At 41.5% G+C, this 13972-nt stretch overlaps 1 protein-coding gene across 13 annotated transcripts in view; it reads right to left on the reverse strand.

Moving 5' to 3' along the window:
- Positions 1 to 425: 425 nt before the first annotated feature.
- Positions 426 to 13972, reverse strand: part of PPIP5K1 (diphosphoinositol pentakisphosphate kinase 1) — a 40127-nt gene continuing 26580 nt past the window's right edge. For 8 of the 13 annotated variants that reach the window (XM_027520908.1, XM_027520911.1, XM_027520910.1 and 5 more), the window contains 4 exons: positions 13174 to 13365; positions 11582 to 11719; positions 4982 to 5095; positions 426 to 2408 (listed from right to left, as the gene is read on the reverse strand). In XM_027520908.1, the coding sequence (XP_027376709.1) occupies positions 1462 to 2408; positions 4982 to 5095; positions 11582 to 11719; positions 13174 to 13365 (1391 nt within the window). In that variant the 3' untranslated portion in view covers positions 426 to 1461. The remainder of the gene's footprint in view (positions 2409 to 4981; positions 5096 to 11581; positions 11720 to 13173; positions 13366 to 13972) is intronic. The other 5 variants (XM_027520915.1, XM_027520913.1, XM_027520914.1 and 2 more) reach the window with 1 other exon arrangement.

The following is a 13972-nucleotide window of genomic DNA, read 5'->3' on the forward strand; positions in this document are numbered from 1 at the left end:
AAGTGTGAATACATGGGGAGGGGGATATTCCAGCCTTCCTAGTGTTCCCGGCTCTCCCAGTGTAAAGACGTCAAGGGAGTAAAGAAAGAGCATAACCCCTATATATCAACTCCTCCTGACACTCCCAAGCATCAGAGTTAAAATGAGAGTGATTCCAACAATCTGGTGAGAAGGCATCGTACCTTTGGCACTTCACAGAGATAGAACCTCTCTTCCTGGTAACATGACTTATTTAAGAAATTTTGGGATGGTGGGCTGACAGTCATAAGGACTTCCTGGGATGCCTGATCTCCATACTTTTATAGCCCATTCCTGCTCAATTACAGTGGCTTCTGACTGGTTTAGATTAATTTAGTCAACAGACATGCTTGCTTGATCTACATTCATAATCATTCTTGAATTCACAAGGACATCATCACCACCACTATGATTCTTATTATTTCTTATTTATTGAGCACTCATAATGTTCCAGCCCTCCCCTCCAACCTCTCTCACTCATCTCCATTCCCAACCCCAGGTCTTTGGGAAAAGCTTCATAATCACACCTGGCCCTAAAGACATAATGATATAAGGACAAATCTCTTGGGGACCCTGGAGTATTTGGTCTTTGGCCAGTCTGTCTCTGGCGTGACTACAGAAATATATATATATATAATCTTTGCTCATGTCTGTACAATAATGATCTCTGCTGATTGCTTAAAATAGAACCTGATTTTCTCTACTACAACATTTCCTAAGCCATATAGCCTCTCAACAAAAGGAGGCCCAGCTTTCCAGATTAGCCAAGAACCCCACTGCATTTTAAGTAGGTTACTCTGAAATTTTCACAGCAAACTAATACCTGTTTTTCCCTAGAGCTACTGCCCAGAGGAATAGGACTAGGGCCGAGAGGGCACTTGGGGATGATAAGGAAACCCCCATAAGCCCAATCTAAAAATTAGTGGTCATGATGGATGTTTGCTGGGGAAAGGAGCTCTCTTTTTCCCCCAGACGTTTCAGACAGCCATCCTGGGCCCACCTGAGGATGCTAACAAAGACAAGTGTCCCCCAAATGCACATGTAGTCTAAGGGTACCTTGAAAAGTTGTGAATACTCCCCAGAAAAGTGGAGACCTTGGAGTCCCTTTTGTACCCGTAGATGGTGTCTTCAGCAGTTAAGTGGTATTTCCTTTACCAGTCTTGGATTTCCTGGGATGATCAGAGTATGTTAGGTAATGATAGACCCGTCTAACCCTTGAAGGAAATCATCGTATTCAAGTCTGATGGCTGGGTGAGAAGTCAATGGCTGCTTTGAACATGAAATTGGCTCCTCCCCAAGCCCAGCCCTGGCACAGATGTGCTTCAATGCCAAGAGGACTGCTTCCTCAGACACCTCTGGTGAGATTCAAGGCCTTAATGCTGGCAGGTGAGTTAGGCAACAGAACAAGTTGCTAGCTCAAATGGCTGGTATAGTGTGACACCACTAATGAGAAAATGATGAGTCACATGTTGCTGGTGGAAGGGGGGCGTTCTGGTCAGGGGCTAGAGACTGGCTCTGAGGGTTTGCATTGCTAGGTGGACACTGGACTTGGGGAACTTCCTCTCTGGACAGCTGGTCAATCAGCTCAGGGACCACATAGGACTGCTGCTGCTTCACCCACTCTGAGACCTCCTGGGCCTGCAGAGCACCCTCCCCAGGGAACTCTAAGGGAGGGTTATCAACCTCAGGTGTGTCCGGAGACAACAAATTGATTGCAGAAGCCTCTTGGGCCAGCCTGCCAATGTCCACAGAGAATTCCTGGCACGATTGGCTGAGCTCCTCAGGGATCTCTTGGGTGGGCCTGCCAACTTCCCCAAGGACTTCCTGGGCCAGGCCACCAACCCCTACAGGGAACCCATGGACCAGCCTGCCAATCTCTACAGGGACCCCCTGGCATGGCTGGTTGACCTCCTCAGAGTTCTGGCAAAGTTCACAAACTTCCTTGGAGACTTTCTGGTACAGCTGGCTGGCATCCTCGCATGGTTGGCTGATTTGAGGGACCTCCTGGCATGTCTGGTCAACATCATCATGGTTCTCCTCGCATGGCTGGCAGATGTCAGAGACCTGCTGGCATGGCTGGTTGACCTCTTCAGGGATGTCCTGGCATGGTTGGCTGACCTCCTCAGCAACTTCCTGGCACGGCTTCTTGGTTTCCACAGGTGGTTCCTGTGGGGACTGGTTTTGTTCAAAAGGCTCTTGCTGCCCTTCTAAAGGGGGCTCTTGTGCGCCACTCCCAGGGGCCTCCTGGAGCAGCCCAAGGCCTTGATATTCTTCAGTCACATGTGAGCTTACGGAGGGCTGATCACTGAAGCCAAAAGGGCAGTTACCATCCACTGCAGTAGGGGAGGAAGGACCAGCACTGGACACAGTGCTGGAAGGGCCACTGCTGTCTGCAAAGCAAAGCCAGGAGACCAAGTCAGACAAGCTGGAAGCACTGCCTCTACTCTGTGTCTGTAGTTCAAATGCCAGAACAGATGGTCTTTATTACTGATGTCTTGGGGAATGAGGGTCTGAATTCTTCCTAAGTTATACAGAGACTCCTAAGTTAGCCTAGCCCAGGAACTGTTGCTCTGGCCTAATGTGTACTACTGGAGTAACACTAAGGGACAGCTAAGATTTCAGAGTGAGTACTGAGGCCCACTTCATCCAGTTCTTTCATAAATGTACGCCCATCCCAACTCCAAATTCCCATGACCCCTCATTCCTACTTTGGAAGCATATGAACACTTCATATCAGTGGTTCATAATTAGGGTTACATACCAAAATTATGGGAAATTTTTTTAAAATACATATTTCCAGGTTCTATCTTCAGAAATCCTAATTCTATAGATTTACAGTAAAGGTGTGGGATGTTAAAACACTCCCAGTTAAATCTGACATACATCTTTCGTTAAGAATTATTTCTTTAAAGCTTATTTCTGGGGCAGATGTAATCATTGTTTACTACCCAAGGAACAAGTAAGCAGGAAAATGTAGAAAAACTTTGTGAATCAGAGCATTAGGAAGGAAAGTGATTTACTCCAAGGTGGAAGACTGCCATAGAACAGCAGCAGTTCTTAATTAACCTTTCTGGAGGTCACTGACCCCTTTGAAATTCTAATGAAAGTCATGGACTATCTTCCCAGAAAAATGTGCATATGGATATCCTCGGTAATGTTTACATATAATTCCTAGAGTTTGTAGACTTTACCCTGAAATCCATCCATAGATCCAGGTTAGAACCCTCTAAGTTTTGGGACACACAGTGTTCCAGGTTTATGGATATTATATACATATAAAATATAAAAATGAATTTCCTAGATTCTGACAGTAGTAAAATGAAAGACTTAAGTCTTTAATTACACTGCGGGACAACTCCTACCCCAACCTCTACTTCTTCATTGATCCTTACAGGGAACTAATTTACCTTTCCCTTTGTAAATTCTGTATTTATTGATGGTACGATAGCTTTATATTTAAACCACTCTAATATCAACAATGATAGATTTTAGAAATAAAGGACACCTGAATATATTGCCATGAGGAGAACTGGGAGAGTTGGTAAGCCTGAGTCTGAAAACTCAATGATTCATTAATCTTTGAATTTAAGGAATGCCAGCTATCTCTTTTCTGTAAAGGATCATAGGAGGCATGCTTCAAGCAGAAAAAAAAGAAGAATGTGGTTTGGGGTCAACAAGGCCTATTGAGGGCAGACAGACCCCAAAGAAAATGTTTATAAGTGAACTACACATCTGATACTGAGATTTTAAAAAAAGAAGAAAAAAGATGTAAGCTGAGTTCACCCAAGGATGATGAAGTAGTAGCCTTAATATTCAGCTAGTAGTCTGATTCAGACAAATCAAAGAATTCAGACAGAAAACAGAAGTGGAAGAAAGGTAAGATTTCTAGGGCACAGAACCTATAAACACTACTGGACAGAGAAAAAGGCTCAATGGCAAGGTGAGTGTAGAATAATCTGAAATTCAGGGGAAAAATTCTTGGTGCCAGGAAGGAAAGCTGCTTCTGCATAAAGGGTGTCAGAAGTGTAAAATTCTACAAGTTTACTCCAATGCTAAAATATGAATCTTTGCTTCAGTTCTATCCAAGTAAAATAATAAAAGCCATGTTTGATTTTAGGTAGTCCCTGGAGGATTCTTCCACTGCCAGTGTCTCTGCCCCTAATCGCCCAGATATCACCACAGGTCTCTCTCCCTACCTACAATTACCCTAAGAATTCCTTGTGGTTCCACTGTTCACCCTGTTACCAAGGATAAATAGCGATAGGCTGAGATTATAAAGTAGAGATGGGAAAGAGCAGAACCTGAGCTTGAATTAACAAATGAGAACAGACAACTGGAAAGGAGGGACATGTAGAAAATAATAGATGATTCTAGTTTCTTTCTCCCAGCTTTTCTATATATCCAGGGTCCCTCCCAAGTCACTTTTACTTGAGAAGGCTGTGGTCAACCAAATAGGGATCTAAGGAGAAGGCAGCCTTCATCTTTTCTTCCCCAAAGGACCCCCTCGGCCACTATCATTTAGGAGCCCCTCTAGTGAGATAAAGAATCCACCTGCAATGCAGGAGACCTGGGTTCATCTCCTGGATTGGGAAGATCTCCTGGAGAAGGGAAATGACTACCCACCCCAGTATTCTTGCCTGGTGAATTCCACAGACAGACGAGCCTGGCAGGCAACAGTCCATAGGTTGCAAAGAGTCAGACACGACTGAGCAACTAACACTTTCACTTTCTTCCCAGTAAGATAGAGGGGATGTGGAGGACAGAGGTGATGGACGAGAGAGAGGAAACAGATGTGCCCTTCATCTTGGAAGCAGCAAGTGTGACTGCCTTCTTGCCTGATTAGTCCTGGTCTTTCAGCCCTCATCTCTGTTTCCCTCCTGGGATGAGTCTCTCATTCACCAATCCCTCCACTCCCCCCATTCCCTCTCAGTCTTGCCTATACAGTTCCAAGAGAATTACTTACACCAAGGGGGCTTTTCAGAGCGCTGTTGGAGTTGTAGGGTAGGTGAATGAAGAGTGCGAGGTGGAGAAAACGGGCTGTCAGAGGCTTGGTTGCTGTGCATAGAGTCAAAGAGAGCTGGACAGGTGAGGGAGAGAGAGGGAAGGAAAAAAAAAAGCCCATGAAGAATTCAACAGCCACAGGTTCTAAATATAAGTCAAATCCGACTTATACTTCCTCAGGCTGAAAAGTAGCATGTCCTAAGGACCCTTCATACAAACCATTTTTAATATTTTAAACTGTATGTTATGAATATTTTCAAACATTTTTTCAAAATACTTGAAAGACTAGTACAGTCAATACCTATATATTCATCTTCTTTAACATGTTAACATTTTGCCATTTTTGTTTCATCTATTTCTTCATGCTAAAGTTTTTTAAAATAAATGACAAACATTATGAAACATTTCACCTCTAATACTTCAGTATTCATTTCTAAAGTACAAGACATTTTCCCTATATAGCCATACACCAGATTAAACTTAAAAAATACCCTAATATCATCTAAATACCCAATCCATATTCAAATTTCCCCCAATTATTCCCAAAATGTCTTTCATAGTAAGATCCAAACATGGACCATGCATTCCATTTTATTATGTCTTCAAAGTCTCTTTTAATCTAGGATACAGCTTCCCCTATTTATTTTTTTCATAGTGACTTTTTGAAAAGAACAGGACAGCTGTCTCATAGAATGTCATATTCCACTCTCTGGATTTGTCTGATTGCTTCCTCATAGAATCATTTAACTTGTTTCACTATCCCTATAAACTGGAAGTCAGATATAAAAGGCGTGATTCAATGATTCAAGTGTTTTTCTTTTCTGTAGTATAAAAATGAATGCTTACATTTTAAATGTTTTTTTTAGGTTTTGATAATTTTTTTAAAAATTGAAGCATAGTTCACTTATAATGTATACAACAAAGGTATACAGCAGAGTGATTCAGTTATCAGAATATAAATATATATTCTTTTTCAGATTCATTTGTACTTCCACTGTGGATGTACTGTAATTCAACATTACAAGATATTGAATATAATTCTCTGTGCTATACAGTAGGTCCCTGTTGGTTATCTACTTCATATATTGCAGTGTGTATACGTTAATACCAAATTTCTAATTTATCCCTCTTCCCCCTTTCCCCTTTGGTAACCATAAGTTTGTTTTCTACCTCTATGAGTCTATTTCTGTTTTATAAGTAAGTTCATCTGTACCATACTTTAGATTCCACATATAAGTGATATCATATGATATTTATCTTTGACTTATTTCACTTAGTATGATAATCTCTAGGTCCATCCATGTTGCTGCAAATGGCATTATTTATCCTTTTTTATGGCTGAGTAATATTCATATATATATGTGCACCACATCTTCTTCATCCATTTATCTGATGAACATTTAGTTGCTTCCATATCTTGGCTACTGCAAATAGTGCTGCTATGAATCCTGGGGTGCATGTATCTTTTCGAATTATGGTTTTCTCTGGATATATGCCCCGAAGTGGGATTTCTGGATCATATGGTAGTTTTATTCCTAGTTTCTTAAGGAGCCTCCATACTGTTCTCCAGAGTGGCTGCACCAATTTGCATTCCTACCAACAGTGAGGGAGGGCTCCCTTTTCTCCACACTCTCCCCAGCATTTATTATTTGTAGACTTTGAAGATTGGCAGTCTGACATTGCAGGCAGATTCTTTACCTTCTGAACCACCAGGGAAGCCCCTTGGCAAGAATACTCAAAGAATATTCTTGAATATGTCCATCATATTGGAGGCACATAATGTCTCATTATCCCACTAAGTTACGACTAAGTTGGCGTGTGTGCATGCTCAGTCGTGTCCAAAGCTTTGCAACCCTACAGACTGTAGTCTGCCAGGCTCCTCTGTCCATGGGATTTTCCAGGCAAGAATACTGGAGTGGGTTGCCATTTCCTACTCCAGGGGATCTTCCCAACCCAGGGGTCAAAACAGCATCTCCTGTATCTCCTGAAATTGGTAGGTGAGGCTAAGTCTACTAATGAGGTTTAAATAGGGCTCACAAGATCTCACCATTGAAAAAGCTTCCCCTTCTGATTATAGATGACACTTTGGCACTGTGGAACCTGACTTTTCGACTTTTCTTTGTGTTAGTATTCACTGATGATCCTTAATTATTTTATTACAAGTGTCAAGTGGTGATTTTCTAATTCTATTAAGTCTTCTATATTTATTAGCTGGCATATTTTCTGTAAAGAAGAACTTTCTCTCTTCAACTGGCACCATTTGATTACATTAAAACTGCAGTTCTTACTGAACAGGTAGGATAAGGGTTTATTTCCCTTAAATTAGTTTTCAGAAGAAAGAGTTGGTAAAAAGTATTCACCAATAGTAGCAGATGATTATTATCTTTGTTCTCTTTCTTGTAAGATTCATTATGAGCTTGTGGATGTTCACATGTTTAGTGCACTTTAATCGATTATAGTAAGTTATTCTTTTTAATACTAAAATAATCCAGTTCTGGTCAGTGGGAGCCTATTCAGGCTTGAGTGCTTCCTTGTTTTTGTTACAGCATGCCTCAGGATCACCTTGAGCTTTCCGTGCCCTAGATAATGCATCCTCAATAAAACTGGTTCTTGGTGAAAGTGAAAAAACTTAGATATTTCATTGGTTTGTAATCCCTCAAATGGTGACATTACATTAACAGATATAAAGTAATCTGTAGTATTAAAATTTCATGTGGTGGGGAGTGATTGGAGGGAAAAAATGTAAAAATACTCTATAGGATAGGATGTGATTTAAAAAAAAAGAAAAGGTTAAAAAACATGGACCTAGACCAAGAATACAACCATGGAATCCTGGTTGCTTTTAGTGGGGGATGATATGTGGAAACCAAAATCTAGGTGCTAAGAGAGCTCACTGATACTGTTTGTAATGCATTGAGTTACAAAAAGCATTAATAAACAATTTATATTGATATTATCAATTCAAATTTAATATTACAGCACTTTAAAAATATTTTTGAATTTTTACTTGTATCTTATTTATCTTACTTTGAAAATTCTTATTCCTAATAGGAACATAATTACTTATTTGCATTACTCTATTATATGTGTGTGTGTGTGCATATGACATATATGTTACAAAATAGTATCAACCTCACTATTAACAAATCACTGAATGAGGATTATAATTATTTTATAATCCTCATTTTTTTTCCACTAAAGGATTTATAGTCAAAGCACAGTAATTCAAACTTATTTGAAAAATGATTTTCCCTATGTGATTATATTACTATTTTGATACACAATTAGGGTAATTTCTTTCCTTTTTTTTTCTTTTTCAATTTTAGGATTTGCTTCTTTTGATTTAGTTTTACATTCTGAAAAACATTTACAGGTTCACAAGTCAAAGATTTATAAAAAGGCATACTCAGAGGAAGTTGCTTTTTCTTCATGCCTTCAGCTCCATTTCTGTTGCTCTCCAGCAGTAAACATTTTATTAGTTTCTGGTATTTACTTTTAGAATTTCTTTTTGCAAATATGTATATTTTCCCTTTATTTTCCCTCCTTATAAAATAGGTAATGTACTATCAACACTCTTCCACAACTTTTTAAGTTAACAATATATCCTGGAGATTACTTCATATCAAGACACATATACCCCCCGCCCCCCAAAAAAAAACAGACCTTCCTTACTAGTTTTAACAGAGGCACAGCACTCATTTGAGTGGACACGCCACTGTTTATTCAACCATTCTTGCACTGAAGAACCTTTGCATTGTTTCCAAAAATAATAATAAACAGCATAAATAATGTCCCAATAACTCTATACAAATGTTATTTCAACTTTGTGAACAATACCTTCAGAATAAATTCCTAAAATTGTATTATTAGAAAAGGAAGTAACTGTATCTGTAATTCTCTGAGATATTACAAAATCTACCTTCATAGGGGTTGCACCATTTTGCACTCCCACCAACAATGTATGGAACTGCCTCTCTTGCGACAGACTTGTCAAGAGACTGTGTTATTAAACTTTGGGATTTTTTTCCAAATTAATAGGTGAGATATGATATCTCAGTGTAGTTTTAGTTTGCACATTTCTTATGACCGAGGTTAAGCATCATTTCATAAATCTAATGGCCACTTGCATTTCTTTCTTTGTAAACTATCCTTTAAAAAAAATCACACTTTTGGTCTTTTCCTTCTGACATGTAAGAGTTCTCTGTATTTTAGGATGATTAAGCCTAAATGTGATATAAATTGCAGAAAAAATTTTTTTCTTTGCTTATGATACTGCTACTGGCTTGCAACATTAAAAAAAATGTTTATATTACTTAAACATCATAATCTTTTCCTACTGTTTCCCAAATTTGAGTTTGAGTCACAATTAGGCTCTCCTTATTTTCCAGTGATAAAAGAATCTACCACCATCACCCCTGCTTACTTTTAGTACTTGCATGATTTATTTTTATTATTATTGAAGTGAAGGCCACATAACATAAAGGTAACATCTTAAAGCATATAATTCTGTGGCCTTTAACGCATCCACAATGTGCAATTGCTACCTATATCTAGTTCCAAAACATTTTCATCACAGCCCCCTCCCCCCAAAAAAGAAAACCCATATCTATTAAGAAGTCACTCCCCGTTCTACCCTACTTTCAATCCCTGGAAACCACTAATTTGCTCTCTGTCTCTGTTCTGGATCTTTCATATAAATTGAATCATACAATATGTGACTTTTTCTGTCTGGTTTCTTTCACTTGGCATGTTTTTGAGGTTCATCCATATGGCAACATGTATCAGTACTTCACTCCTTCTTATAGTTCAGTACTATGAGATTATATGCATATACCACATTTTGCTTATCCATTCATGTATACTTCAGTCATTTCCACCTTTTGACTATTATGAATAGTGTCACCATAAACTTTTGTGTGTAAATCTTTGTTACAGTACCTGTTTTCAGTTCTTTTGAAGGGAGGGGAATTTCTGAGTCAAACAGTAATACTATATTTAGGTTTTTGAGGAACTGTGAAACTGTTTTCCACAGAGGCTGCACCCTTTTACATTTCCACCAGTAATGTACAAAAATTCTAATATGTTCATGGCATTACCAACACGTATTTTCTGCTTGCTTTTACTCTATTTCTCTCCTTTTTAAAATTATAGCCATCCTAGTTGGTGTGACTTTGATCTGTATATCCCTAATGATCACTGAGGGTGAGCAGTATTTCATGTGTTTCTTGCCTATTTGTATATCTTCTCTGAAGAAGTGTCTACTCAAGTCCTTTGCTCACTTTTAAGTTGGGTTGTTTGTCTTTTTAATTAACTAATTTTTGGCTGTGTTGGGTCTTCGTTGCTGCCCAGGCTTTCGTGTTGCGGTGAGTGGGGGCTACCCTCCATCGAGGTATGCAAGCTTCTCATTGTGATGACTTCTCTGGTTGTGAAGCATGGGCTCTAGAGCATGGGTTCAGTAGCCGTGGTGCATGGGCTTTATTGCTCCGCGGCACGTGGAATCTTCCCAGACCAAGGACTGAACCTGTGTCTCCTACTTTGGCAGGCAGATTCTTACCTACTGTGCCACCAGGGAAGTCTCTGCTTGTCTTTTTGTTGTTGAAGTGTTATATTCTGGATCTTTATCAGATATATGATTTGCAAATATTTTCTCCTTTTCTATAGGCTGTCTTTTCACTTCTTTTTTTCCCCCATTTTTATTTACTTATTATTTTTGGCTGTGGTGGGTCTTCATCGCTACATGCAAGCCTTCTCTAGTTGCAGTGAACAGGGCTTACACTCTAGTTCAGTGCAGGGCTTCCCACTGCAGTGGCTTCTCTTGTTGGAGAGCACGGGCTCTAGAGTGTGCGGGCTCAGTAGCTGTGGCCCATGGGCTTAGTTGCCCCATGATATGTGCGATCTTCCCGGACCAAGGATTGAACCTGTGTCCCCTGCATTGCCAGGAGGATTCCTAACCACTGAACCAACAGAGAAGTTTGCATGGTTTAATTTTTACTTGCAGATCTCTGAACCCTATGGAGTTTATCCTGGTATATAACATGAAGTATGGATTCAGTTTTAATTTTTGTCAAATGACTATTCAATTGTCCCAATTCCATTCCTTAAATTCTATCTTTCCCCTAGTATTTTGAAATGCTAACTTCAACCATTTCTGGACTTACTATTTTGTTTGCTTGGTCTCTGTCCATTCATGTATCAATACTACACTGTTTTCACTATAGACGTTTTATAAAATGTTTTAAAATCTGGTAGGGCCAACATGTCTTCATTGCTCTTCTTTTCAAGATTTCCTTGGCTATTCTTGTTTGTTTGTTTTATGAGCACTTCAAAGTCAGTTTGTCTGACTTTAGAAAAACAATAGTATTTTTATTGAGATCACATTAAATTTATAAATTAACTTTGGAAGGAGTGATAGTTCTATGCTTTTGAGTTGACCTATGCAATTAAACATTTTTTTTAAGTCTACTTTTTCGGAGTGCCTATCTTTTTAACTTACCACTCAAGCTCTGGGGAGCATGGGAGTGGGGGCAGAGATAGTGGTTCAAGATAAGAGGATTCTGTATACCTGCAGACGCCTGTGCTTGGGCCTCAGTGTGGCGTTGGCAGACTCTACTCAAGAATTCACTCACTTGACGCAAGGAAAGGGCATTATGCAGTGTTTCCAGGGGGTAAATAGTAGGCACCATGGAGCACCCCTCAAATCCTGTTAGAAAACAGATGGGCAAAGTCAGTGTTATTCCTGCTGGATATACTCCAGCTGGCCGAGGAAGCATGGAGAGTCCCTGAGCACCATCAGGAGTGTCCGTGGCTTTTGGAGTGTGGGATGTCCCAGATTCGCGGGAAAGGGAACTCTAGGGCCCTACGGGGGTCTATTTCTGTCACCTGCAGATTTCCCACAAATTCCCCAACTCTGGGTGAGTGAAATCACCTCGCACCCTCCTACGGAAAGCCGGCAATGTCCCATGGGAAAATCAACACAATCCCAATAAGGTGAGCACCCATACTCTTCTTATACTTTCGGGGGTGGAGGGGATGTGGATGGGGAATAGAACAAAGGTCCACAGGGAAGGGGTGCAATTGTACGTCTGAATGAGAGGTAGGGAGTCATGGAGCTGGGAAGAAACAGCAGATTTCAGGGATCACATACTAGAGAACCAGATTAAGGAGAAGGGTTTGGGACCTGAGGAGGGGTTCATGCAGATTTCGGATGTGGGTAGAAAGGCTAGGATATTTGGAAGCTGGATGGCATGCAATACACGTGAAGCTCAGCTCAGGAAAACCACATGCATGAACAGGTTGGGGGATGGAAGTTCTTTCTTGGTTATTTCCATCACATCAAAGCTTCTTTCCTCTGTTCTCACTGCAAACCCCAGACTTGCTAGGATTTCTCTATTCCTTCAGGAAAATGAGGCAAACCCCCTAGAAAAAAGAATAAATACTGATTCTCTGCTCTGAACCCAACAACTCCAATATAGATCTACAATGTAGGGTGAAGGGTGAACCAACTCTAATCTCAGGGCCTGCTGATGGGAAAAAACGTCCCCGTTAGAGAATCAAGAAGCATACATCTCAACCACTTTTTCAGTCCCTCATCTTTCCTGTGTTTCCTTTATAGTTCTTTAGAGGGACTAAGGGTAGGCAGGACAGCAACATTTATGCAAGACATAGCCTAGAGTCTGACAATGATTAAAACCTACATAACTCAAAAGGATTATACCTGACCATCTTCTAACCTTGGGCCCTTGGTCACTTCAAGGGTACAACTGAAACCTCTGTGCCTCCATTAGCAGCAGGAGGGCAGGAGAGGTACAGTCCCCAGATGCTCAGGGTGGCTAGAGAAACATCTGGATTTGAAGAAGGTGATCACAGAGATAAGAATAGATTCCAGGGCAAGAGACTGCTCCTGTACCGAATAGCACCGGGAATAGGTAACATTAGGAGGCAGTGAGGGAGGAGAGTGGGAAGAGGATGAGCAGCCAGCACTACAGCCACGAGGCAGCCTGGCCCCAATCCCATCCAAGCAACTAAATGCAAGTCGCATAACCTCAGGGCAGAGAGGAGAAAGGAGCAGGTGGGTGCTCCTGCCAGAAGTGCAAGAAGCAAAGCAGTCAGTCCCAGCCAGGGCAGTTGCGGCAGCCCGCTCAGTGGCAGGGGTACCGTAGAGGCACTCGGGGTCATCCTGGCCTGAGCGCAGCCAGTTCCGGAAGAGCCGCAGGTGGTAGGAGCACTGGTGCAGGTGATGTGCCAGCGCGGCGTCCAAGGACACCGGCCGGCCCCCCGTGCAGTCAGAGGAAAAACCGCGCAGCAGCCGGACCACAGGGTGCTGGTCATCCAGCAGCTCTGGAGGGGCTGGGGGACCACAGCAGGAAGCACGGAGATAAAGAGAGAGAAGAGGGAGAGACAGTGAGGGGGCGCTGGATGACAGACGCACTCCTGGGAGGCAGGGCCATTCAGCTCCAAGGTGAGCTAAGAGGGGAGCAGAGACATCAGAGCCATGGTCAGAGCCACGGGGCAGCCCTCGCAGCGGGAAAGAGTACTGGCATCATGCTAAGAGAAGTCTGGAAGAGCTGAGTCTAAAAGAATGGGCAAGTGAGACCCCATCGTGCAGCAGCCCCACCCCCGCGTCTTGTTGTGCAGAATTCAGTCAGTGCTTACAGACTGCAGTCACATCTTTCTGGACTGGGTGAGCTGGCCATTCTGTAGCTGGGAACTCCAGTGTCCCTGATCGTTCTTGGACAAAGCCTAGTTAGGGCTCACTTCTCAGATGAATGTATTTGCAAGGTTGGGATAGAGATGAAAAGATTCAAAGTCACTGGGAGAAGGTCAAGAACGGTATAGGTGATCGAGATAAAGCCTGAAACTAAATGGCTCCTAAAGACTCAGACCCGGTCCTCTGGACCAGACTCTGAGCCAGCCACAGACAAGGACGGTGTTAGGCAGCTGACACAGATGAGCA

Source organism: Bos indicus x Bos taurus, chromosome 21 (genome assembly GCF_003369695.1).
Source record: "Bos indicus x Bos taurus breed Angus x Brahman F1 hybrid chromosome 21, Bos_hybrid_MaternalHap_v2.0, whole genome shotgun sequence".
Classification (NCBI taxonomy): Eukaryota; Metazoa; Chordata; class Mammalia; order Artiodactyla; family Bovidae; genus Bos; species Bos indicus x Bos taurus.